Source organism: Microcaecilia unicolor, chromosome 2, assembly GCF_901765095.1.
Source record: "Microcaecilia unicolor chromosome 2, aMicUni1.1, whole genome shotgun sequence".
Classification (NCBI taxonomy): domain Eukaryota; kingdom Metazoa; phylum Chordata; class Amphibia; order Gymnophiona; family Siphonopidae; genus Microcaecilia; species Microcaecilia unicolor.
Window position 1 is genome coordinate 67666817 of NC_044032.1, and position 26872 is coordinate 67693688.

General features: G+C 42.2%; 1 protein-coding gene across 1 annotated transcript in view; it reads right to left on the reverse strand.

Annotated features, from left to right (window-relative positions):
- The window catches only part of ADAMTS12 (ADAM metallopeptidase with thrombospondin type 1 motif 12), a 744436-nt gene that overhangs the window by 75494 nt on the left and 642070 nt on the right, over positions 1-26872 (reverse strand). Inside the window, exons 20-21 of the mRNA XM_030193011.1 lie at positions 25929-26081; positions 6773-6946 (exon numbers count right to left, since the gene is read on the reverse strand). Of these exons, the coding sequence (XP_030048871.1) occupies positions 6773-6946; positions 25929-26081 (327 nt within the window). The remainder of the gene's footprint in view (positions 1-6772; positions 6947-25928; positions 26082-26872) is intronic.

A 26872-nucleotide genomic window follows, 5' to 3' on the forward strand; every position in this document is an offset into this window, starting at 1 on the left:
ACTGATTAATAAAGGTTTTATGTTTTCTCCAAGAAGAAGTAGTACTCACTAATAGGAGCGGCAATTTGACTGGTGGTAAGAAATTCATCCTGAGTGAGTAAGCTACTATGAAGATGGACTGTTGCTAACAAGAAGTTAGTTGTGGTCTTCTCTGATTCCTTTATTAGAGGCAAAGTTCTGAAGAGCCTAGGACTAGATTCTGTCGCCTAAGCGAAGCGAGACAAGTCTTTAAACTTCCCCCGATAGACTACTGACCAGGGACTTTGTGATGAAATTTATAAGGAATATCCTGAAACCATATTGGTTTGTGCGCCTCTAGGCCTGCAGTTTGACACCCCTTTAGTAATCAGTGGAGTTTGGTCTATTCTTCCAGTCACAATGATCTTCTTTTGGAAAATACACAAGTCTTTTTTGAATACCACCTCCACATGTCTTTAAACACTATAAAATGTGAAATGTTACTGTATTATTTGAAAGGTGGTGTGATCATTTAGTGGTAATATAACATTAGTATTCAAAAACTGCTGTAAAAAAATAAAACATTTTAAAGAGACCTAATCAGTACTCAGCTTGCTCATTGTAACACATCATTCTCATAATATTACCAAGTCATAAACCACAGTATGGCATCATTTTTAAGCTAATGATTCCATAACACAGTAACAATGAATACTGTACCAGGTTTGAATGATCTCTCTTAATTACATGGTATTGGTTTCTAGCATCTATCTTGAGGCAGAATTTCAGTAATGTGTTTGTAACATTTTAATGAGAGGATATGTCACAACTTAGTTTTGATAAATTGGCAATAACTTGCCAGATAAAAGGTCAGAAAATAATTACAGTGCAGCAGCATACAGGTAAAATGCTTAATGAAATTTCAATTCAAGGGGACCGTGAAAGATGTAACAGCTCATTTTCATCAGATTCCCCAATGGTAATGGAGTCACTAATGTGCAGTACAGTAAACACTAGCGGAAGTGCAAATAAATATCATCCTAAAATAGCAGAACACAAATAAACATACATGTTCTAACATACAGAAGCATTTTTGTCATAGCCCTATTTGAATGAAATATTAATTCAGACCTATGAAATCAAAAATAACCATGAACAAAAGACTTTTTCAAACCCATAAATGACATCATAATTTTTTCTCTTTCATCAACCAACATTTAATTATATTTACTAATTGCTTATGTTATATGCTATTGTTTGTTACCCTGTGTTGAGCTCAGCCCCCTATCACCATTTCACAGTGTCAGTGGCATATTTATTGGGGTAATTTGATAAAGTGGGTGTCAATGTTTAGGCGCCAAGTATATGTGTAAATTACAATTTTTTCCTGTGGTTTATCACTCACTTTTATTACTATTAGCTGAACTATCTCCTTTACAGTACCCAGCCCAGTTAATGCTTGAGACTTTACCGCTAGGTCAATGGCTGGTGGTAAGGTCTCAGACCCAAAATGGACATGTGGCAATTTTCATTTTGCCACACGTCCATTTTTGGCAAAAAGTATAAAAAGGCAATTTTTACAGGTGTGCTTTAAAATGATTCTGCATGCGCCCAAAACACGTGTCTACACTACCGCAGGCCATATTTCAGCGTACCTTTGTAAAAAAGCCCCTTAAGATTGTTGCTTCCACTCAATGAACTCGAAATTACTTCAACCAGGCTGTTGGTTTTACCCTCTTTTCTTTATTAAGGAGGAATGAAGAAACAGTTGGTGGAGTGATATTCTCTTTGATGAAGCCCTGATAAAGAAAAAGCGTGAAACTAATGGCCTGGGTGGAGTCATTTCAAGTTTATTGAGGAGAAGCTACAATCTAAGGGCCCTGTTTACTAAGCAGTGCTAAGGGCGTGTTAACGTTTTCAGCACACGCTAATGATTAGGATGCGCTACATGCTGTCGCCCATAGGGACATATGGGTTACTCTAGTGTTTAGCATGTGCTAATTTTAGCGCACGCTAAAAATGCTAGCACGGCTTAGTAAACAGGGCCCCAATATTGTTCGGAAAAGAATGGTACCATAAAAGCTTTGAGCCAAAAGATGCATTCAAAAGTTGAAGTCATTTTAAATGTTTAAAAATTGATGATTAAAAAAAAAATCTTTTTATATAAGTTGAGCAAGGATGACAAGTATGGACTCTTTGGGGAAAATTCTCAAAGTAGATACTGACATTTATGTACTGGTTTAGAGTACCAACATGTATGTATGAATCTGCACGTACATGGCATAAGTGTGCCTAAGCGCTATTCTGTAACTATGTGCATGTCTGATAGTGTGTAAATAAGTGTACACATCGGTGGTGTCAGGGCACGGCATAGTCATGGCAAATGTTTACCCATGTAATTTATTGAAAGCTGTAAGTTACGTGCATATTTTGTTTTTTGTTACATTTGTACCCCGCGCTTTCCCACTCATGGCAGGCTCAATGCGGCAGGCAATGGAGGGTTAAGTGACTTGCCCAGAGTCACAAGGAGCTGCTTGTGCCGGGAATTGAACTCAGTTCCTCAATTCCCCAGGACCAAAGTCCACCACCCTAACCACTAGGCCACTCCTCCACTCAGAACATAATCACATAAACTCAGAATGGGGTCAAAACAATGTCCACTATTAATATCTAGCAGAAAAACCAAAGTAGACCTGGAGTCTAGGAAGTTCTTTTTTTGGAATAGACTCAATGTGGCCACGTTTCACCAAACAGGCTGTATCAGAGGTTAACAAACCACTAATTAAAATACACATAGAGATATATAAAAAATAAGGGTTAAAACATACACACAAAAAAGTGTCACACATAAATATGCAAAATTAATAAAAACAAGCTAACATTCCAACATACAAAGGTAAAACCTACTGAAATATAAAAAAAAATAAAGTAAGAGACTATCATACCAATGAAGTAAAAGAACGTAAACCTCTTAGAAGTTGCTGTTTGTAAACAGAACGTTATTCCCCCCTTTTATTATTTTTTTTTTAGTAATTGTTCATTTTTTAAGAAATTTTGCTCCTTTGGGGTTTAATTTCTAGTCTTTTTATTCTTTCATTTTTAGGCAGTCTTGCATGTACTTTTACTAGCCAGGGGAAGCTTTGCTTTACGCCTTGTTAGGTATGTGTTCTCTATGGTTTGATATTTTGCTTCAGCACACTTTTTATTTTGATACAAGTTCATATTATATTATGCCACATTTTCTTATAGTTCTTAAGATTGATATGTTACACCTGTAATGTATGTTCCACTTTTATTGTATTAGAAGCCCCTTTTGTTGACATGTCACATTTTTAAAGATCTGTTGGTTTAAGTCCTCTTGTTTTACTGGTATAATATTATTTTACTTTATTTGTTAATATTTTCAGTAGATTTTTACCTTTGTATGTTGGAATGTTAGCTTGTTTTTAATTAGTATTGCATGTTTATATGCAACAATGTTTTTGTGTTTTAACCCTTATATTTTCTGTATCTCTATGTGTATTTTAGTTAATGGTTTGTTCACTCCTGATGCAGCCTATTTGGCGAAATGTGGCCACGTCAGGTCTAATCCAATAAGGAACTACCTGGACTCCAGATCCGCTTTGGTTTTTCTTCTTGTTGGTTGCTGTGGACCTGAAGAGCCTCTTTTCGGTTTTGTGCACTATCTATCTATCTATCTATCTATCTATCTATCTATCTATCTATCTATCTATCTATCTATCTATCGCTAGATATATTTAAGACCATCATAATCTTGTAGCCTTTCAAAGCTCTCCTCCTCAAAAAAAGTAGGCTATACTGACAGACAGTGCTTGTCACAGTCTGTTGAGACAAGGAAGGAAAAGGTTGGTAGGCAGGAAAAGTATTGCAGTTGCCCCTATTCTCCAATAAAGAAGGGAAAAGGGAGAAAACTGTCTTTACCTGGTAACAAGTGTAAGGATAAAAATTGAGGGGAACAAGATTGTATAACTTTATGAACCAATAACAAGGTTTTAGACAGTATACGATATTCCACTAGTTGCCAATGCTTTGCCCTCAGCAGAGGGGTCACAGGCTGTTTGATGGGGGTTGTGACTTGAAGATGTTTGTTGTGGGGGGGGGGGGCATAGGTTACTGCAAAATTCTATAAAATTACAGAACACATAAATAAACATGGTTTAATGGGATAGAGTAGGCATGGTTTCAGCCAAGGGAAGTCTTGCCTCACCAACTTGCTTAATTTCTTTGAAGGCATGAATAAACATGTGGATAAAGGTGAGCCAATTGATTTAGTGTATCTAGATTTTCAGAAAGCCTTTGACAAAGTTCCTCATGAGAGATTCCTGAGAAAATTAAAGAGCCATAGGATAGGAGACAATGTTCTGCTGTGGATTAGGAATTGGTTACTGCACAAAAAACAGAGGGTAGAATTAAATGGCCATTTCTCACAATGGAGGAGGATAAATAGTGAAGTGCCACAGGGATCTGTACTGGGACTGGTGCTATTTAACATATTTATAAATGATTTGGAAGTCGGAACGATGAGCGAGGTGATTAAATTTACAGATGACACAAAACTATCCAAGGTTGTTAAAACACATGTGGAATGTGAAAAATTGAAGGAAGACCTTATGAAATTGGAAGACTGGGCATCCACACGACAGATGAAATTAAACGTGGACAAATGCAAAGTGATGCACATTGGGAGAAATAATCTGAATCATAGTTACCTGATGCTAGGGTCCACCTTGGGGGTCAGCACTCAAGAAAAAGATCTAGGTGCCATTTTAGAGAATATGCTGAAATCTTCTGCCCAGTGTGTGGCAGTGGCCAAAAAAGCAAACAGGATGCTAGGAATTATTAGAAAAGGGATGGTAAATAAGACCGAGAATATTATAATGCCTTTGTATCGTTCCATGGTGTGACCTCACCAAAGTGAAATAATTGTTTAGCATGTTCGCTTTAACTTCATCACTCTCCACGTAGCCATTCTCTTCAGTCTCGCAATTCCATTCCTATCTTTTCTCCTTTCTCTAATATATCTGAAAAGGTCTTGTCACCTCTCTTTACATCTTTAGCCATTTGTTCTTCCACTTGCACTTTCGCTAGCTGTATTTCCCTCTTCGCTTCTTTGAGTTTAATCTGATAATCTTTTCCGTGATCCTCTCATTGCGTTCATTTGTATTTCTTGAACAAAGCCTCTTTTGCTCTTATTTTTTCAGCTACTTGTATGGAGAACCATATAGGCTTCCTGCTTCTCTTGTTTTTGTTTACCTTCCTCACATAAAGATCAGTTGCCATATTTATAGCAGCCTTTAGCTTGGACCACTGTTTTTCCACATCTCCAACGCCTTCCCACGCCAACAGCTCCTTCTTCAAGTATTCCCCCGTTTTATCAAAATCAGTACGTCTGAAATCCAGTACTTTTGAGTTTTGTGCATCCGTACTCCGTCTTCGCCCTTATATCAAACAATATGATGTGATGATCACTATCACATAGGTGGGCACCCACCCAGATATTGGAAACACTTTCTCCATTCGTGAGAACTAGATCCAGCATTGACCCTTCCCTCATGGGTTCCGTCACCATTTGTCTGAGCAAGGCACTTTGACAGGCATCCACAATCTTCCTACTTCTTTCTGATTCCGCAGACGGGATGTTCCAATCCATGTCAGACAAATTGAAATCTCCCAACAGTAGCACCTCCCCTTTCATACCAATCTTTTGAATATCTTCAATCAGATCCTTGTCTAACTTCTCTGTTTCTGCAGGAGGTCTGCAGACAACCCCCATGTGAATACAGGTTCCATCTTCTCTTTCCAGGACGATCCATAAAGCTTCTTCCTTTCCCCAGGTTCCCTGCATTTCAGCCGCTCTGATGTTGTCTCTCACATACAGCTCCACTCCTCCACCTCTTCGGCCCTCTCTATCCTTCATTTCTGATTCAGTTGTTCAAAATAACAGACAGTTCTTAATACTCTCTATGTGCAATGCTTATAAAAATGTGTTAAAAAAAACTGTATTCCAATCCACATGCATGAGTGTTCACAACTAGGAGAAAAACACATTTTCTTCTTAGATAGTTCTCAGTCGCACTGTAAAATTTGAATCGTATAAGGTTGGTCACAAGTTATGTTATTCATTTACCATAGGAACTACTAACCTGCAGTAATAAGCTATCGAAGGCATAGGTGCCAACATTTCAAACTGATTAGCAGTGCCAAACACAATACAAATACTCTCCCTGGACACAAGGAAGCACCTTGCCCAATATTAGGTATGTTCAGCACCCACAGACCATGCTCCTATGAGTTGGTGACTCCCATGCTAAATTAAACTGTGGAAAGATGTAATATTTTACAACATTTTACTAACCCCCCCCCCCCCCCCCCACCACCACCACCACCATAATCTCTGTTTGCACTCTGAGTACAATTTATGCTTTTTACTGGTTACAGCCTTGTTAAGAATCTTATTATTTTTCAAGTTAATGATTCAAGAATATAATTATTTGTTTACAATGTTACAGGGATATGAGGGAAACTTTCAGTAGTGGTAGTCAATATATTATTTTATATATTAGCTGTGATGTTTAAACTAATAAGCATAAGCATAATGTAAACATATGAACTATCCAAATAGTAACTGCTACCGTCTCTCTGTCCTTCCTTTGCTCTTCACTATATTGATAGTGCCAGGGCAGCTAAGTATTTCACCCTTGCACTATCCATGTAGGATTTCAAGATCTATGGATAATTTAAATGTTAACCAGTCACCGGTAAATACATAATTTCTTTTGAAAATTTACTGCACCTCACTCCAAGGTTCCATAAGCCATACTGAGCAAGGCCCCATGTTGCAAGTAATACTTTGTTGAGGCTGATGTTCTGTTAACCGGCAGTGGAAAGGTCTTAGAGGACGTTTCTCATGGGCATTTCTACAGTAGACTTCACGGGTCTTAAATCCATCTCCACAGTTTTTAGAACACTGTATATGGAAAAGAGAAAAACATAGAAAAGTTGTACAATGTATAAAGTTTGATAAATGATGAATCTTTTAATATTAACTAACTGTAGACATATATTAGTAGAAAAGCAATGATCAGCAATACATATAAGCCATGGGGTGATGAAGAAGTTTACCCACAGTGCCTTGAAAACTCTAGGGCAGTGACTATCAGAAGCAGCCAACAGAAATTTTTTTGTGTGGCCATTGATGGCAAAACAAAAAATGCCTGTTGGCTGTTCTATAAAGTATAGTGCCTATAAGGTACATTCTGGATATCTACTATATGTACTATTCAGTGCTCAGCTGCAAGTAGCAGGCCCTTTTACTAAGGTGCACTGAAGAATGTGCTGCGCTAGTGTAGGTGCATGTTTTGAGCACACAAAGATCCATTTTTCAGCGCACCTGTAAAAAATGCCTTTTTAAAAATTTTTGCCGAAAATGGACATGCGGCAAAATAAAAATTGGCACACGTCCATTTTGGGTCTGAGAACTTATTGCCAGCTATTGACTTAGTGGTAAGGTCTCATGCATTAACCGGGCTGTAATGACGTACGCGCGTCAAATGCCACTTGATGCGTGTAGCTGATGCACGCCAGAAAATAAAAAGTATTTTTCGGACACGAGCCAAAAATGAAATTACTGCAAGGGCTATGCGGTAGCTGGGCAGTAACTCCTAATTGGCGCACGTAGGCACCTACGCGTCTTAGTAAAAGGGCCCCTTAGTAAATGATGGTAGATAAAGACCTGCACGATCCACCCAGTCTGCTCGTCAGGACAGCTAGAGCCTTGGGAACTTTCACCTTTCCTTCTCTTCCAATTTTGAGAAGTATTGATAGACAAGAGTAGTAAGATGACCACAACTTGAAAACTGAGGTTGAAGAGCTGCTTCTGGAGGGAGAAAAGCAGCATGGGACAAAAAGTAGCCTATGGATTAGGCCTAAGGAATGGGTGCTAGTGGAAGGGTGAGGGAGGAGAACATTGGATTTGAATTTTGGCAGCACACATCATTGGCTGGAAAGTAAACAAAGGAAGGGATGAAGTCATACAAAGTAAGTCAGGAAATAAGAGAAGGATACTTCCTCTTTTTTTTTTCTATACTTGCAAGATTTTATCAAGAGTGAGGTTCTGAATGACAAAGGTGCGGGCAGTGGTTAGTATCCTTCCTGTCACTTGCAGTATCAAAGGAAAGGAAATGTGACATGAAGGGAGAGAGAGATAAGTGCAAAATTGTGAAATATATAATGTATTGACAGTTGTTTCACAGACTTCCAATCCAGAGACATTTTGGGACCCTTTTACAAAGCGGCAGTAAACACTAGTTCGTGCCTCAACAAGCCAAAAAGCACTACCACATGGTAGTTTGCCAATTGTCGTGCGCCAATCCCGTGCTACTCTCCCGTGGAGGTGGAGAGTAGGCCTTCCCTGTGCTAATCGGGTAGTGCGGGTGCATTGCTGCGCGCTGAATGGTTAGCACAGGATTAGCGTGGGAGCCCTTACCGCCTAGCAAATAGGTGTAAGGGCTGATGCACTAATGGCCGTGTGCTAGTTGGGAAAATAGCATGTGGCCATTACGAGAAAAAAGAAAAATGCAGCCATTTTACCGCCACACTAAAAGTGGCCTCAGCACGTGAGAAACCCGAGCAATAAAAATAGCGTGAGCCACTTTTTAGCATGGCTTAGTAAAAGGGCTCCTTTATTTCCTACAACAGAAAACAGCTCAATGATGCAATATTGTGCATCAGTAGTAACAAAGATTTAATTCCACCAATACTTCTGAATCTTAATCACAACTTTAGAGTAAAATAATTGTTTCATCTAGAAAGGGAAGAATTGTACTTGATTTTTTTTTAAAGCCAGATTCATCTGAACAAATCGCCATTTGTGTAATACGCAAAACAGAAATTAAAACAGACTCTGAAGATAACTGCAGGTAAGAATTGCAAGTCTTATCAAATCTACCAATTCACCTATTGTTTGAATACTATAGACTTGGAATTAAGAATTCTCCTTGATTATCTCATGCTTTTCTGAACTGGGGTATAGTAAATGTTTTTGCCTCCAGCTCTACTATAAGATACGTTTGTAAAAAAGATCCTGTTAATATTCAGTCGGTGGCGGTCAGCAATTTTAAAACACTGATTGCTGCAGGCAGAATAAGACTCCAATATTCAATGCCAGGCCATGTCCAGGCACCAGCATTGAATATCAGTGTCTGATTAGACTCGGTCAGGCTGCCTGCTCCTATGCAAGTCCTGGCCAATATTCAGCTGGGACCGGAATAATACACTTATGAGGGTCCCAGCTGAGTATTGGCCAGGACCCATGTAAGCGGAGTGTGTATGTCTTCCCCTCCCACCCCCAATGCCATTTATCCCCCCTTCAATCTGTTCAGAACTCTGCTGCACGTCTCATATTCCGCCAGAACCGATATACTCATATCACCCCTCTCCTCAGGTCACTTCACTGGCTTCCGATCAGATACCGCATTCAATTCAAGCTTCTCCTTCTTACCTACAAATGCACTCAGTCTGCTGCCCCTCACTATCTTTCTACCCTCATCTCCCCTTACGTTCCCGCCCGTAACCTCCGTTCACAGGATAAATCCCTCCTCTCAGTACCCTTCTCCACCACCGCCAACTCCAGGCTCCGCTCATTTTGCCTCGCCTCACCCTATGCTTGGAACAACCTTCCTGAGCCCTTACGCCAAGCCCCCTCCCTGCCCATCTTCAAGTCTTTGCTTAAAGCCCACCTCTTCAATGCTGCGTTCGGCACCTAACCCTTACCGTTCAGTGAATCCAGACTGCCCCAATTTGACTGCCCCTATCGGACCGACCGTTCACTTGTCTATTAGATTGTAAGCTCTTTGAGCAGGGACTGTCTCTCTTTGTTAAATTGTACAGCGCAGCGTAACCCTAGTAGCGCTCTAGAAATGTTAAGTAGTAGTAGACTACTCCTAGAGGTTGTGGCAGCCATTTTTACAGTGGAATTGCTGGGGCAGGAGTGAGTTGGGTTCACTTCTGCCCCCATCTCCCCACTGGACCACCAGGGACTAAGGTAGGCTAAGGGAGAGGGCTTCTCTAACTGGGGGGGGGGGGGGGGGGAGGGGTTAGGAGATCCTCAATTGTATTGGGGTAGAAGGAGGAGCCTGAAATTGTGTCAGGGTGACAGGGGAAACTGAGATTTTATTTATTTATTTTATTTATTTGTAGCATTTGTATCCCACATTTTCCCACCAATTTGCAGGCTCAATGTGGCTTACATTTGCCATAATGGCGGTTGCCATTTCCGGGTAACAGAATTACAAATGGTGTTGCATTAAGGTGTGTACATACATAGATGGAACATAACATACATGGAACAGTTCATGGTCTATATATATATACCATGTGCGTACATACATGGTAAAGAAGAATACATTATGGTATTGCATGCAGGTTCCTGAGTGATAATTGGATTATAACATGCATTAGGTCATCGACTATGGAGAGACCATATTCGACATGATTGTGCTGTTGAGGGTAGGATGGGTGATCAGAGCATGTTGGTAAGTGGGAGGGGTGGATGAGAGGGAAGGGAGGACACTGTATTCCGCAGGTCAGGACCTGAAAGTTCAACGGGTGATAGACGATATTTGGTGCTGGCATCCACATAGTTAACTGGGCAACGTTAGGACTGATTTTAGGGGGTAGCAGACGTCCATATATTCCTATGGGCATCTCTAGCATTTAGCATGTGCTAATCATTAGCATGCGCTAAAAACTCTACCACGGCTTAGTAAAAGACCCCCTTAATGCAGTCCTACATACCCAGTTAGTATCCAGGCACTGGCACTGAATATTGCAGGCACCCACATAACTCTTGGCTGCTCTACCCCGTACTGTCCCCTCATCTGCCAACTTCCATTATGGCTAGTGAATGCTGATATTCCACTCATTATTTTATAGACCTCTTTCATATCTCCCCTCAGCCATCTTCTCTCCAAGTTGAAGATCCCCTAGACGCTTCAGCCTTTCCTCATAGGGAAGTTGTCCCATCCCCTTTATCATTTTCTTCGCCCTTCTCTGTACCTTTTCTCATTCCACTATATCTTTTTTTAGATGCGGCAACCAGAATTGCACACAATATTTGAGGTGCGGTCACACTATGGACCAATACAAAGGCACTATAATGTCCTCACTTTTGTTTTCCATTCCTTTCCTAATAATACCTTACATTTTATTTGCTTTCTTAGTCGCCACAGCACACTGAGCACAAGGTTTCAACGTATCATCAACAACAACGCCAAGATCCCTTCCTTGGTCGGTGACTCCTAACGTGGAACCTTGCATTAAGTAGCTATAGTTCGGATTCCTCTTTCCCACATGCATCACTTTGCACTTATTCACATTAAATGTCATCTGTCATTTAGATACCCAGTCTCCCAGTCTCGTAAGGTCCTCTTGTAATTTATCACAATCCTCTTGCGACTTAACAACTATGAATAACTTTGTTTCCTCAGCAAATTTAATTACGTCACTAGCTACTCCCATCTCTAGATCATTTATAAATATGTTAAAAAGCAGCAGTCCCCCCCCCCTCCGAAGGGACACCACCTTGTAGTGGTGGAGGGGCTTCCGTGTTTCAATGACTCAGAGTACTATGCTGAAGGGTTACCCATATCAGACAGGCCTCTGAGGAGAAACCAGACGAAGAGTGTCCCAAACTGGAGGATCCAAGATGGCGTTGAGGGAGGACGTATGTTAGTTGAGTTCCCGTTTTACACCAGAATACCTGAAGAAGTAGGCGCGCTCCCCAGAGAATGGGGAAGAGAAAAGGCAAAGCTGTGGTGTTGTGCTCCTTGAACACGGCTGGGGATCCCACCACTTCTCAGCCTACTTTGGAGAGATTCGAGGTCATAACGTCGGGGATATTGGTTCCTGCTTCGGGGAACAGCAAGGCTTTACCACCGAATCTCAGTGGAGAGGGAGTGACTTTGAGGCCCCCTGCTGGCATGACCCCTCCAAGACCTGGAAACAGTAACGCTTCGCTATGGAGGTCGACAGTGGAAACGCCCGAAGTGGGTTAGGATTTTCACGTGACCCGAGGAGGTCCTGGCACAGCATCGACTCCAGATAATAAACCAACTGGGGGATTGGAGTGTGAGCTCTTCCCCCCGAAGATATCTGGAGCAGTTTCTGTGGAGAAATTGGATCTGGTGAAGCCAATAATGTCACAATGGACGTACTATGGGAAGTGCTGCAGAGTGTTAATAACTCTCTTCTTCAGATGTTTAAAAATTTTCAGGAACAAACATGTGAGTTAAAGAATTTATATTAATACTTATCTAACAAAGTGGAAGTCCAAGATATAAAAATAGAGACTTTGACTACGGAAATGGTTTCTCTACGAAAATCAGTTAATTTGGTAATGAAGGACAGCCATGTTTCTTGTAAAAATTGGAATTTCTGGAGAACCAATTAAGGAAAAATAACTCAAGAATGATAAATTTTCCTATAACATTCTATCCACCTTATAATTGAAAGAGAAAAACGCCTCGATTTCGACCCAAATCGGGAGATAGAAGTTTATCTCACAAAAACGAATAAATCGGCATAATGGAAAGCCGATTTTGGACGTTTTCAACTGCACTCCATCGCGGAAGCGTACAAAGTTGACGGGGGCGTGTCAGAGGCGTGGCAAAGGTGGAACTGGGGCGTGGTTATCGGCTGAGGAGAGATGGGCGCCTTTCGCCGATAATGGAAAAAAAGTATGCGTTTGTAGCTAGAATTTAGGGCACTTTTCCTGGACCTTGTTTTTTCACGAATAAGGCCCCAAAAAGTGCCCTAAATGACCAGATTACTAACAGAGGGAATTGGGGATGACCTCCCCTGACTCCCCCAGTGGTCACTAACCCCCTCCCACCACAAAAAATGATGTTTCACAACTTTTTATTTTCACCCTCAAATGTCATACCCACCTCCCTGGCAGCAGTATGCAGGTCCCTGGAGCAGTTGTTAGGGGGTGCAGTGGACTTTAGGCAGGTGGACCCAGGCCCATCTCCCCCCTACCTGTTACAATTGTGCTGCTTAATGCTTAGTCATCCAACCCCCCCAAACCCACTGTACCCACATGTAGGTGCCCCCCTTCACCCCTTAGGGCTATAGTAATGGTGTAGACTTGTGGGCAGTGGGTTTTGAGGGGGATTTGGGGGGCTCAACACACAAGGGAAGGGTACTATGCACCTGGGAGCTCTTTTACCTTTTTTTTGTTTTTGTAAAAGTGCCCCCTAGGGTGCCCGGTTGGTGTCCTGGCATGTGAGGGGGACCAGTGTACTACGAATCCTGGCCCCTCCCACGAACAAATGCCTTGGATTTATTCGTTTTTGAGCTGGGCGCTTTCATTTTCCATTATCACTGAAAAACAAAAACGCCCAGCTCACAAATTGTCGAATAAAACATGGACGTTTATTTTTTTCAAAAATACGGTTCGGTCCGCCCCTTCACGGACCCGTTCTCGGAGATAAACACCCATGGAGATAGACGTTTTCATTCAATTATGCCCCTCTATATATATCAGCTACTGAACTGTTGAAGAAATATTTCTCTGATATTTTGCAAATACCTTCTGATAGCCACCCTCTGGTGTCTAAAGTGATTTATATTTACCTTAAAATCTTCTTTATCAGAGAAAAGAGATGTGAACTTAACTGACATTTTGTAAAATTACTACTACTACTACTATTTAGCATTTCTATAGCGCTACAAGGCATACGCAGCGCTGCACAAACATAGAAGAAAAACAGTCCCTGCTCAAAGAGCTTACAATCTAATAGACAAAAAATAAATAAAGTAAGCAAATCAAATCAATTAATGTGGACGGGAAGGAAGAGAGGAGGGTAGGTGGAGGCGAGTGGTTACAAGTGGTTACGAGTCAAAAGCAATGTTAAAGAGGTGGGCTTTCAGTCTAGATTTAAAGGTGGCCAAGGATGGGGCAAGACGTAGGGGCTCAGGAAGTTTATTCCAGGCGTAGGGTGCAGCGAGACAGAAGGCGCGAAGTCTGGAGTTGGCAGTAGTGGAGAAGGGAACAGATAAGAAGGATTTATCCATGGAGCGGAGTGCACGGGAAGGGGTGTAGGGAAGGACGAGTGTGGAGAGATATTGACCCTTCATCTCTATCCTCCCATGTTTCAAACCTCCTCTCTACTGTGGCACCATCCACGTCTGTCAACGAGGCTGTTTCTTCTTACAACAATACTCTATCCTCTGCCTTAGACACTCTTGCACCTTTGATGACCTGCCCTGTAAGGCGTACAAAACCCCAACCTCGGCTGACTTCTAATATCCGCTACCTACGTTCCTGTACCCGCTCCGCTGAACGCCTCTGGCGGAAATCTCGGGCCCTTGCTGATTTCTTACACTTTAAGTTCATGCTGACCTCCTTCCAATCTGCTCTTTTACGTGCCAAACAGGATAATTATATCCAACTGACCAACTCTCTTGGCTCTAATCCTCGACTTCTCTTCACTACATTGAACTCTCTCCTCAAGGTGCCCCCTCCCCCAACTCCCCCTTCATTATCTCCTCAGACCCTTGCTGAATTCTTTCACAACAAGGTTCAAAAGATAAACCTTGCTTTCTCTACCTCACCAGCTCTCCCTCCACTAGTCCGTTCCCCTCTCTCTCCTTCCCCTCATTCCCTTTCCTCCTTTCCTGAAGTTACTATTGAGGAAACTACACTTCTCCTTTCTTCCTCAAAATGTACCACCTGTTCCTCTGATCCCATTCCCACCCACCTTCTTAATGCCATCTCTCCTACTCTTATTCCTTTTATCTGTCACATTCTCAACCTCTCACTTTCCACTGCGAAATTACAGATAGAGCTATATTATTAGTGACTTTCGCCTTTGATTTAGATAGGAACAATGTTTTGAAATAGCATTTCCGACACATGGCTGATAGTTTTTTGGGTTCAAAGATGAATATATTTCCTGACATATCAAGGGAATCGCAGACTAAGAGGTGTGAACTCTTGGCTTTTAAGCCAGGAATCATTGCCCTAGGTGGGACCTTCCTAGCGCGATTCCCTTGTAAGTGTTTTATTTCCTTATTACTTACTTGTTGAACCTAAGAAATTACAAGAGTTTGTGGATTTGAAAGAACAAATGAAGAACCCTCTGCAGCAACGTCCTTTAGTTACCACTGTACCGGCTGCAATTACCGATTAACCTTCCTCCCTCAGAAAATGTGAATTGTAAGATTAACCATTTTGAGTTTTTCTTATTTTCTTTGAGATTGTTTTCCTGATCTTGGATCTCCCAATTGTGGACAATTATATAATATATATTGATGAGAGAAAATGTTTTCTTTTTCCTTTATATTAATTTCTGTTTTTCCTTACATTTATGTGATAAATGTGAATGTAATTAAGTAAAATGTTAAAAAAAGCAGCGGTTCCAGCACAGACCCATGGGGAACCCCACTAACTACCCTTCTCCATTGAGAATACTGACCATTGAACCCTACTCTCTGTTTTCTATCCTTTAACTAGTTTTTGATCCACAATAGGACACTACCTCCTATCCCATGACTCTCTGATTTATTCTGGAGTCTTTCATGAGGTACTTTGTCAAACGCCTTTTCAAAATCCAGATACACAATATCAACTGGCTCGCCTTTATCCACATGTTTGTTCACCCCTTCAAATAAATGTTGTAGATTGGTGAAGCAAGATTTCCCTTCAGTAAATCCATGTTGGCTATCGGGCTTATTTTCTAAAGTGATCGCCGGCCATCTTCCGACATAAATCGGGAGATGGCCGGCGATCTCTCAAAAGTGGCAAAATCGGTATAATCTAAAGCTGCTTTTTTGACACCATTGCCACTTTCCCGTCGCCGAGCCGGTGAAAGTTCAAGGGGGCATGTCGGTGGTGTAGCAAAGGCGGGACATGGGCGGGCATGGGCGTGGCTACCAGATGGTTGGCTTTCACGGATAATGGGAAAAAAAGGCGGTGTTAATCAGTATTTCGCCGGGTTTACTTGGTCGTTTTATTTTCACGACCTAGCCTCAAAAAGGTGCCCCAACTCACCAGATGACCACTCCATACTCCCCCCAGTGGTCATCAACCCCCTCCCACACTAAAAAAATAAAAATAAAAACCTTTTTTGCCAGCCTGTATGCCAGCCTCAAATGTCATACCCAGCTCCCTGACAGCAGTATGCAAGTCCCTGGAATAGTTTTTGTTGGCTGCAGTGGACTTCAGGCAGGCGGACCCAGGCCCACCCCCCCTACCTGTTACACTTCTGGTGGTAAGTGCTGAGCCCTCCAAAACCCATCACAAACCCACTGTACCCACATGTAGGTGCCCCCCTTCACCCATAAGGACTATGGTAGTGGTGTAGAATTGTGGGGAGTGGGTTTTGGGGGGGGATTTGGGGGGGGGCTCAGCACACAAGGTAAGGTAGCTATGCACCTGGGAGGTATTTGTATATATTTTTTTAATTTTCAGAAGTGTCCCCTAGGGTGTCCGGTTGGTGTCCTGGCATGTCAGGGGGGCCAGTGCACTACAAATGCTGTTTCTTCCAAAGACCAAATGCCTTGGATTTTGCCGGGTTTGAGATGGCCGCCATTTTTTCCACTATCGCTGAAAAACAAAATCGGCCATCTCAAACCCGGCAAACTCTGGCATTTGACCGGGCCGAACCGTATTATGGAAAGAAAAGATGGCCGGCCATCTCTTTCCATAATACGGTTCGGCCTGCTGTTTGCGGCGCCGCCAAATTAGATCGCTGGCAATCTATTTTGCCGGCGCCGTTCGATTATTCCCCTCTTTGTCTCATTAATCCTTGCTTTTGAATGTGATCTTTAATTTTGTTCTTTACAATACTCTCTACCATTTTGCCCGGCACCGATGTCAGGCTCACTGGTCTATAATTTCCCGGATCCCCTCTGGAACCTTTTTAAATAGCGGCGTTACATGGGCTACCCTCCAATATTCTGGTACCACACTTGATTTTAAAGATAAATTATGTATTACTAACAATAGTTCCGCCAGTTCATAATAGCACAGAAAAGAATTCAAATATCATAGATATAATATGATATTGCTAATAAGCACACATTGCATAGCCCCATATCAAACCCTGCACCTTTTTGGTGATGTCATGGGAAGTCACGTCATAGCCATGCCCCTTTTCCAAGATGGCAGCTTATATATCAAGGAGGTTAGATTGAGAACAGGAGACGGTCCAAGGCTATCTAGCCCATTATAGCCCAGTAGGTGGAGATTGCTGCCATACTGGTTCACCCAAAACAATACCAAACGCTATTGGAAACAATAGCAAAAGATTATTAGAAATAATGGGCTGCCTATAGGTGGTCCATCTGTAAAAAGTCAAAAGCTGTTCTAGTTGGATAGGCAGTGCCTCAAAAGGTGGAGAACAAAAGACTTTTTTTTTTTACTTATTTGACACTTTTTAATTTATTTGAAAGCTTCCCATATGTAGATATTCAGTTTTTATTTCATGATTATTTATATCAGTAAAACAGCTTCAAAAATTATTATAGTTGGTAGAAACAGCACTAATAAAGGCTGTATTTTGTGCTTATTTTTCTACACTGTTCTATACAATACAGTAATACATGACCAAATTTCAGTGAGGATAACCTGTTTACTGATGGGTTCATCTTTACTGTTGTAATCTGCTTTAGGAAGCCTTGCTTTCTATGGCACTTAAAACTCCTTGGGCAGTGGATTTAGCCTTAATCCTAAAATGATAATGATCCACAGTCAACAATCACACTTAACTATTTTAGATTACTCCTCAGAAGGAAGGGATCCCCAGAAGCTTAGCCGGCGGTGGGAGGCAGGGCTGGTGGTTGGGAGGTGGGGATAGTGCTGGGCAGACTTATACGGTCTGTGCCCTGAAAAATACAGATACAAATCAAGGTAAGGTATACACAAAAAATGGCACATGTGAGTTTATCTTGTTGGGCAGACTGGATGGACCGTGCAGGTCTTTTTCTGCCGTCATCTACTATGTTACTATCCACCTTATAATTGAAAGAGAAAAACGCCTAGATTTTGACCCAAATCGGGAGATAGACGTTTATCTCACAAAAACGAATAAATCGGTATAATGGAAAGCTGATTTTGGACGTTTTCAACTGCACTCCATTGCGGAAGCGTACAAAGTTGACGGGGGCATGTCGGAGGCGTGGTGAAGGTGGAACTGGGGTGTGGTTATCGGCCGAGGAGAGATGGGCGCCTTTCGCCGATAATGGAAAAAAAGTATGCGTTTGTAGCTAGAATTTAGGGCACTTTTCCTGGACCCTGTTTTTTCACAAATAAGGCCCCAAAAAGTGCCCTAAATGACCAGATTACTAACAGAGGGAATCGGGGATGACCTCCCCTGACTCCCCAGTGGTCACTAACCCCCTCCCACCACAAAAAATGACGTTTCACAACTTTTTATTTTCACCCTCAAATGTCATACCCACCTCCCTGGCAGCAGTATGCAGGTCCCTGGAGCAGTTGTTAGGGGGTGCAGTGGACTTTAGGCAGGTGGACCCAGGCCCATCCCCCCCTACCTGTTACAATTGTGCTGCTTAATGCTTAGTCGTCCAACCCCCCCAAACCCACTGTACCCACATGTAGGTACCCCCCTTCACCCCTTAGGGCTATAGTAATGGTGTAGACTTGTGGGCAGTGGGTTTTGAGGGGGATTTGGGGGGCTCAACACACAAGGGAAGGGTGCTATGCACCTGGGAGCTCTTTTACCTTTTTTTTTGTTTTTGTAAAAGTGCCCCCTAGGGTGCCCGGTTGGTGTCCTGGCATGTCAGGGGGACCAATGCACTACGACTCCTGGCCCCTCCCACGAACAAATGCCTTGGATTTATTCGTTTTTGAGCTGGGCGCTTTCATTTTCCATTATCACTGAAAAACAAAAACGCCCAGCTCACAAATTGTCGAATAAAACATGGACGTTTATTTTTTTTCGAAAATACGGTTCTGTCCGCCCCTTCACGGACCCGTCCTCGGAGATAAATGCCCATGGAGATAGACGTTTTCGTTCAATTATGCCCCTCCACGTTACTATGATGTCAATGTTTTTCTACAATACAGCTTACCATGTAGCCAAGGGGCCAATTGCAGATATATAGATGGGGACAAAATGGCTGGTACAGATCAGCTGGGATACATAGATGGGTGGTTAAACTCATGGCAAGTTCTTTGTACAGTTAAACAAGGTATAAGGGACTGGTCTAAATTACAGTGTGCGTAGCAAGCTAGTCCTGGTGCGGAATGAGTGTATAGTCATTCACCCTATGTATTAAAGACTTTGGAGAAGAGCCAGGCTTTCACCTGCTTCCTGAAGTAGATGTAGTCTTGAGTTAGACATAGCCCCTCTGGGAGTAAGTTCCAGAATGTGGGGGCTACTCCTGAGAAGACTCACTGGTAGGTCTCATGAAAAATATCCAAAGTTATTCAAATACATTATATCTATCAGACTGCTCACAATTGTACCATAAGTGAAAAACTGGAAAATATTATCCAAAAACCAGGATTGCGATATAAACATCACTGTTCACTTAAAAGAAAAAAAAAAAACTACCTTCAAAGTCCACTATTTGGACTTTCTCTTTTTTGAAATCTTCATTTATTCAGCTGAAATACCAAGACACATTCATGGCTAAAATGGGATTAGGATCCCTTTTTATCACCTGTAATCATAATTCACACAAATAAAATGTCTTACTGTTTACTTGCTGTCATTCTGAATTTGCCATGTTGAGCTTTGTGTAACTTCAGCAAATGAAAAACTGATTAGGCGACAATTGGGGGGGGGGGGGGGTGTTCTTATTACGGTATATCATCAACTTTGAATTAGAAAATTGTTATAACCTGTCTGGAATGATATTCTCTGCAATAAAATGATAATTATTTCAATTTAAGTAATCACTAAAGGTTTTCTTCATCTTATTATTTTATGAGTCTGACACTTTCTTAGGCTTAGAACTCTGTGGTTAACCACTGATTATAAAATTATGTCTTAAAGCATTTCCTGTACTGCTCATTTGTAATTTATATTTCTCCATTATTTTCAAGTAAACTCAGATCTAATGGGTTCTTTTACTAAGCTGTGTTAAGCACTAGCGCACTGGAGGGGGGGGGGGGGGCTTTTACAGAGCGGTGGTAAGCCCAACGCACAGGAAAACTATCTCCCGCCGCCAGCGCAAGGCCCCTTTTCCCGCAGCTTGGTAAAATTACCCCTTACTGAAGCTTAAAAGGAATCCTGTTGCAATTTCATGATCTGTGCACATAAACAGCACAACATTTATTAAAGAAATTTTATCATGGAGGGGGCATGAGTGGGGAACAGAGAGTGGGAGTTTCTGTGCTAATCAGTTAAGAACATAAGAATAGTCGTACTGGGTCAAAAAAATGGTCCATCCAGTCCAGTATCCTGCTTCCCGACAGTGGCTAATCCAGGTCAGAAGTACCTGGTAGAAACCCAAATAGTAGCAACATTCCTACTACTACTACTACTACTACTATTTAGCATTTCTATAGCGCTACAAGGCATACGCAGCGCTGCACAAACATAGAAGAAAGACAGTCCCTGCTCAAAGAGCTTACAATCTAATAGACAAAAAATAAATAAAGTAATCAAATCAATTAATGTGAACGGGAAGGAAGAGAGGAGGGTAGGTGGAGGCGAGTTGTTACAAGTGGTTACGAGTCAAAAGCAATGTTAAAGAGGTGGGCTTTCAGTCTAGATTTAAAGGTGGCCAGGATGGGGCAAGACGTAGGGGCTCAGGAAGTTTATTCCAGGCGTAGGGTGCAGCGAGACAGAAGGCGCGAAGTCTGGAGTTGGCAGTAGTGGAGAAGGGAACAGATAAGAAGGATTTATCCATGGAGCGGAGTGCACGGGAAGGGGTGTAGGGAAGGACGAGTGTGGAGAGATACTGGGGAGCAGCAGAGTGAATACATTTATAGGTTAGTAGAAGAAGTTTGAACAGGATGCGAAAACGGATAGGGAGCCAGTGAAGCAACTTGAGGAGAGGGGTAGTATGAGTAAAGCGACCCTGGCGGAAGATGAGACGGGCAGCAGAGTTTTGAACCGACTGGAGAGGGGAGAGGTGACTAAGTGGGAGGCCAGCAAGAAGCAGATTGCAGTAGTCTAAACGAGAGGTGACAAGGGTGTGGATGAGGGTTTTGGTAGAGTGCTCGGAAAGAAGCAAACCCAGGGCAAGCAGTGGCTTATCCCATGGCTATCTCAATAACAGACTATGGACTTTTCCTCCAGGAACTTGTCCAAACTTAAAAAAAAAAAGATATTCTAACTGCTGTTACACATCCTCCGGCAATGAGTTCTAGATCTTAACTATTCTTTGAGTGAAATAATATTTCCTCCCAGTTGTTTAAAACGTATTTTCATGTAATTGCATTGAATGTGCTCTGGTCTTTGTATTTTTTGAAAGAGTGAAAAATCGATTCATTTTTCCCGTTCCACACCACTCAGGATTTTGTAAATCTCATTCATAACCCCCCTCAGTCATCTGTTTTCCAAGCTGAAGAGCCCTAACATCTTTAGCCTTTCCTCATATGGGAAGAGTTTTATCCTTGATATTATTTTGGTCGCTTTGATTAGCGCAGGAATAGCATGTGAGCCCTTGCCGCCTACAAAATAGATGTTGGTAAGTGCTCACATGCTAATTTTTTTTAATGACCTGTGTTAATGGCAAAATTAGTGCATGGCCATTAATAGGAGAAATAGAAAATTATCTATTTTGCTGCTGCAGAAAAAATGGCCTTAGCGCACAAGAAAAACTTGTGTAAGGGCGTGCTAAGTTCACCTTTTAATGTAGCATAGTAAAAGAACTTCTAAATTAGATAACTTTTCTTTATTTCAGGAATAATTTATAATAACCTCTTAATATAATAAATATATTTTACAAAAGGTATTCTGAACAGAAACGGCTGCTTCCGCATGCATTGTGAGGATAATTTTGTTACAAGTTTTTAGATTTGGAGGGTAAACAAGTGCTTTTTTTTAGCCTATTTTATAGCCTGTTCTAAAATGCATGAAAAATGGACATGCAAGTACTGGCTACGTCCATAATGAACTGAAATGTCCAAACTATGAATGGAGCAAAACAGCAAATTGTCAACCAGACCAGAAAAGTCACAGGTTCAAATTGTGAGTCCTCCAGGGACAGAAAATACCTACTGTGACATCCCTTATTCCATGCAGTACAGAACAGCTGAATTGGAGAACCTTCCTGCATCCTGGACATGCCAAATACCAGGTCTAAACACAGACATCCATCTTTTTGGACATGGATGTCTCTTTCCCTTCTGCAATTGGAGTTGGATGTCCATCTTTTCACCCCTCCCTAGAAACACAGGAAAATGTAGGCAGATAAAGACCATATGGTCTATCCAATCTGTGTATCCATGCCATCTACTCTCCCTATCACTCTCTTAGAGATCCTATGTACTTGACCCAAGCTCTCAAGAATTCAGATACCGCTGTCATCTCTGCCACTTCCACCAGGAGGCCATTTCACAAATTCATCACTCTTTCTGTTAAGAAGTTTTTCCTCAGGTTACTTCTCAGTCTATCCCCTTTCATCTTCATCCTATGCCCCCTCGTTCCAGAACCCTTTCAACTGAAAGAGACACGCCTCCTGTGCATTTGCATAAGTATTTATTTGTCTCTATCATATCTCTCCTCTCCCATCTTTCTTCCAAATTATACACATTGAGATCTTTAAGTCTGTCCCCACATGCTTTAAGATGTAGAATATTAACCATTTTAGTAACTGCCCTCTGGACCAACTCCATCCTATTTATATCTTTTTGAAGGTACAGTCTCCAGTATTGTACATAATATTCTAAATGAGGTCTCACCAGAGTCTTAAACTGGCCATTTCTCTCTCTATGCACCAAAACATCCTTCCAGCTTTTGCCATCACCTTTTCTATCTGTTTGACCACCTTAAGATCATCACATATGATCACTCACAAAAACTACAGGCAGCCTTAACTGCCAGGTACACCTACAGTATACAAAACCAATTAGGAGCTTGCAGAAAGTATAGGGCCCTCTAATGGATATCCAAGGCCTGTGCTAATCCGATAGAAGACCATACAACATTGCAAGCATGTGAGCCCTACAGCCAGTGGCGTTCCTAGGGGCGCTGACACCCGGGGCGGTCACCGATGCACCCCACCTCCCCGGTGCAGCGCGAACCCCCTCGTCACCCCCCCACCCCGGCGAAAGAACCCCCCACCGGATGCAAGCCGCTGGGGGGGGGGGGTGCCGTGCGCCGGTCAGCTTCATTGTTTCCATGCTCCCTCTGCCCCGGAACAGGAAGTAACCTGTTCCGGGGCAGAGGGAGCATGGAAACAACGAAGCTGACTGGCGCGCGGCAGCCGCCCAGCGGCGTGCACCAGGGTCGGGCCGCAACCAACACCCCCCCCCCCCTTAGTACGCCACTGCCTAGAGGTGAACACAGACTTATCCTGACCAGTGATCAGTTTAGAAAGCTCGGCATAGCTCCCATGGCCCAGACTAATATACACTGAGCAACACTAAGGGATATCCAGGATGCTCAGAGTCCAGGGACCTGTAGAGCAGCCACCATAAGAGAACTTACAGCCAGGGATCCTGGCACCCTGGGAGCAGGCGTGAATGCTACATGCATCAAATCCCTGACAAAGAGTTTCCTAGGAACATTAGAATCTTCTAAGTCAATCAGTATATGATAACATGAGAATTCAACCTTCACAGAACTGCAACTACAGCTCAACTTCACTGGAGGAACTTGAATCTAAAAGGCTCACCCACACTGTAGGCCACCCAGTGGAACCTGGGGTCCTGGTCAATCCAAGGGAAAAGTAAAGCCAGAAGGAACTCAGGAAACCAGAAACTGAAATAAGAAAGGGCTGCCAGAACCGCCTTAAACAGGGGTCTCAGGAGCAGCCTTACAGGGTGCTGAGCTCCTAGGGGCCACACCCCAGAATGTCCCCCTGTCTCTGAACTTCCCCATCTGCTGCTTACACCAGAGCCTACTTTCTGCTGCATCCTTCCTGTTCTGATGTAACTTCCTGCTTGAACAAGGACAGAACACAGCAGAGAGAAGGTTCCGGGACTAATGGCAAGCAGCAGCTTTTGCAAATTGCTATCGCTGCCCTCAATGGAGAAATACACATTTAATATGGAGGGTTAGGAGACAGGGGGACATACAGGACTACTGGGAGGCCCGCCCCAAACTGGTTAGTATAGGGTCCCGCAGTTGGTAAGGCCAGCCCTGGGAACTGACTTATGCATGGGGACTCCAACTCTAGAAAAACTCAGCCTTTTCTTCCTAACATAAGCCCCTCTGGCCAAACCAAAGGACTGCAGACAGAGGGAACAGTCAACAATTCTTGATTATATAATCACAAAGATCTTGTAGGATAGTACTTCTGCAACTTTAGAACCACAGCACGAGGAGCCTCACCATGGAGTGCCTTAAAAACCAGTACCAGTAGTTTAAATTGAATCTGCCAGGTAATGGACAACCAATGCAATTTTTTCAAATGTGGGGTAATATACTCAAACTTACTTGCTCTAGTAAGCAGTCGGGCTGCAGCATTCTGCTCCACCTGCAAAGCTCGCAATACTCCACGTGGTAATTCACACAACAAGCCGTTACAATAATCAAAGTGCGGAAACACATAACTTTGCAAAACCACATCTGCTCTGAAAGAAAACCTCGTAACTGAGTCACCAAATGCACTGATGACATAAATATGCCATTTCCTTAGTAGTGAATGTTAGCCAAAAAAGCTGGCCCCACTATGTCTTTAATTTTACTTTGGAGAGAAGAAGCAGGATGTCCCCTCCCCCCCCCAGTACGTGATAGGTCTCCTTACCGCTCAATTGCCGATCTGCTTCAGCTGTGTAGCAGAGGCTTCTATTCACCACACACTGCAAACTTCTCCTGCCTTGGTACCCAGGACTTCCTGCTTGGTGCTACAGGTCTCAGTAGGGGTGGGTAACAAAGACTAGGATTTTCTCCAAGCAATTTCATTTATCAGCTCCTAGAGCTGGACTTTGTTCTGATTCTCCCACCAGGCTGTCAGTGTCAGCTCTGTTTCCTTAGTGACCACCCTGAAAATCCTTCCTCCCACCTTCCACGCAGGGACATTTTCGGGGGGGGGGGGGAGGGGAGGGTGTTGTCATATACACCTTATATGCTTGGCTCAGACATGGAAAAATGGCATCAGGACCAAATATATAACTTATTGAGTCAATATTCAGTGTAGTTTAACCTTGCAGGCGAGGCTCCTACCTAGTTAAAGCATGCTGACCTGAGAGCAGATATTCAGCGGCACTTAATCAGAGAGTGTTGCTGAATATCAGCTCTTATTTCCACAGCACTCTCCGGTTAGTGATAGCACGAGCCAAGGACAGAGTTGGTGTGGAATTTATTTATTCATTCCTAACTTGCTTGTCTATGTGCTCCACTGAACTCGAGAGATATGTACGGAATACAAGTGTCCAGTGTAATGTAAAGTAATATGTACAGTGCTGTTGAATACAGGAATGGTTTGAAACATGTAGATTAGACATTTCAAACTATTCCCCAGATGTTTTACTCAAAATTGGCTTGTATGGTTTTGTTTGACATTTGTAATGTGCTTTAATTCTGAAAGAAAAAAAATAAGAAAGCATTTTGGGAATCTCGAGACTGTTTGTGGACTGATTTTAGAGAGCAGGGTGACACTGCAGTATCACTTACTAGTGGATCCTTAAGTAGAGGAGTGTGGTAGCTCCACTAGTAATTTCCAACCTATCAAGCTGCATTTTGCTTTTGTTTTATATTTCTAACACTCATTATAAAAAGCCTCTCACTGAAAGTATTTATTATCCTTTACGTATTTACAAATTTGCTTTCTAACAAGACGGTCATGCACTTTATAAATGACTGTACCTTGCTCCAATTCCCAATTGTCCAGGTAGCACAAGGACGCAGATGACATCTTCTGGCAGGATCAGGCTTTTTAATGTGTTGGCAATCAGATTCAATCGTAGTGCTGCATTGCACATGTCTCCAAACGGCCCCCAGACCACAGGTGGTAGAACACTGCATTACAGAGATAATGAAAAGTTAGAACTAGTTTTATGACACAAATTTCTCATGGGGGGTGTCAACCTTCTATTTTAAATAGCTCCCAACCTGAAGCTTTTACAATCAAGATAAATACAGCTGTCAGTAAATTATCAAAAGCTAGAGCTTTATGTTCAAATAGATTCCTGTGGAGACGGACTGATAAAACTTTGAGGGTTCATGATGACAAATCATGATTCCCTATCAAGTCAAATTATCAAGTTACAACCATTTTGTGATTTAAAAGAAAAAAAAAAACACATCTAGGCCCCCTTAACAATATGGGATGGATTCAGCATTTACTACGCAGAAATTCATAAGCTTGAGGACATTATTATGAAGCAATAGAATGCCCTTAGCTATACAAGTGTTTAAAAACATCTCAGTTTGTACAATCAATTATGAGGAGGATTTTCAGCTGGACCTAGCCTCTTAACAGTGGTTTTGTAGCTAAATTAATCAAGGGGAAATGTCCCCCTTCCCATCCCCACAGTGGCCAAATTTAGCCATTGAAAAGTACTCAGCGCTAAAAGGAAGTTCTGTGAATTATATTGGGGAGTGGGGTAATTTCATAACAGGGAACCTAAAGCAATTTCCCAAAACACATCTATTTTATGGCTATTTTATAGAATAGGCTTCTATAATGACCCCCCCCCCCCCCCAGTAGCACACAAATTCTCTTGCACAAATTTACACATGCTCTATAGAAGGTGTAAATGTGTGTATGTACTTTGAGGGTAATTCTCCAAATCTATGTTAGGATATCA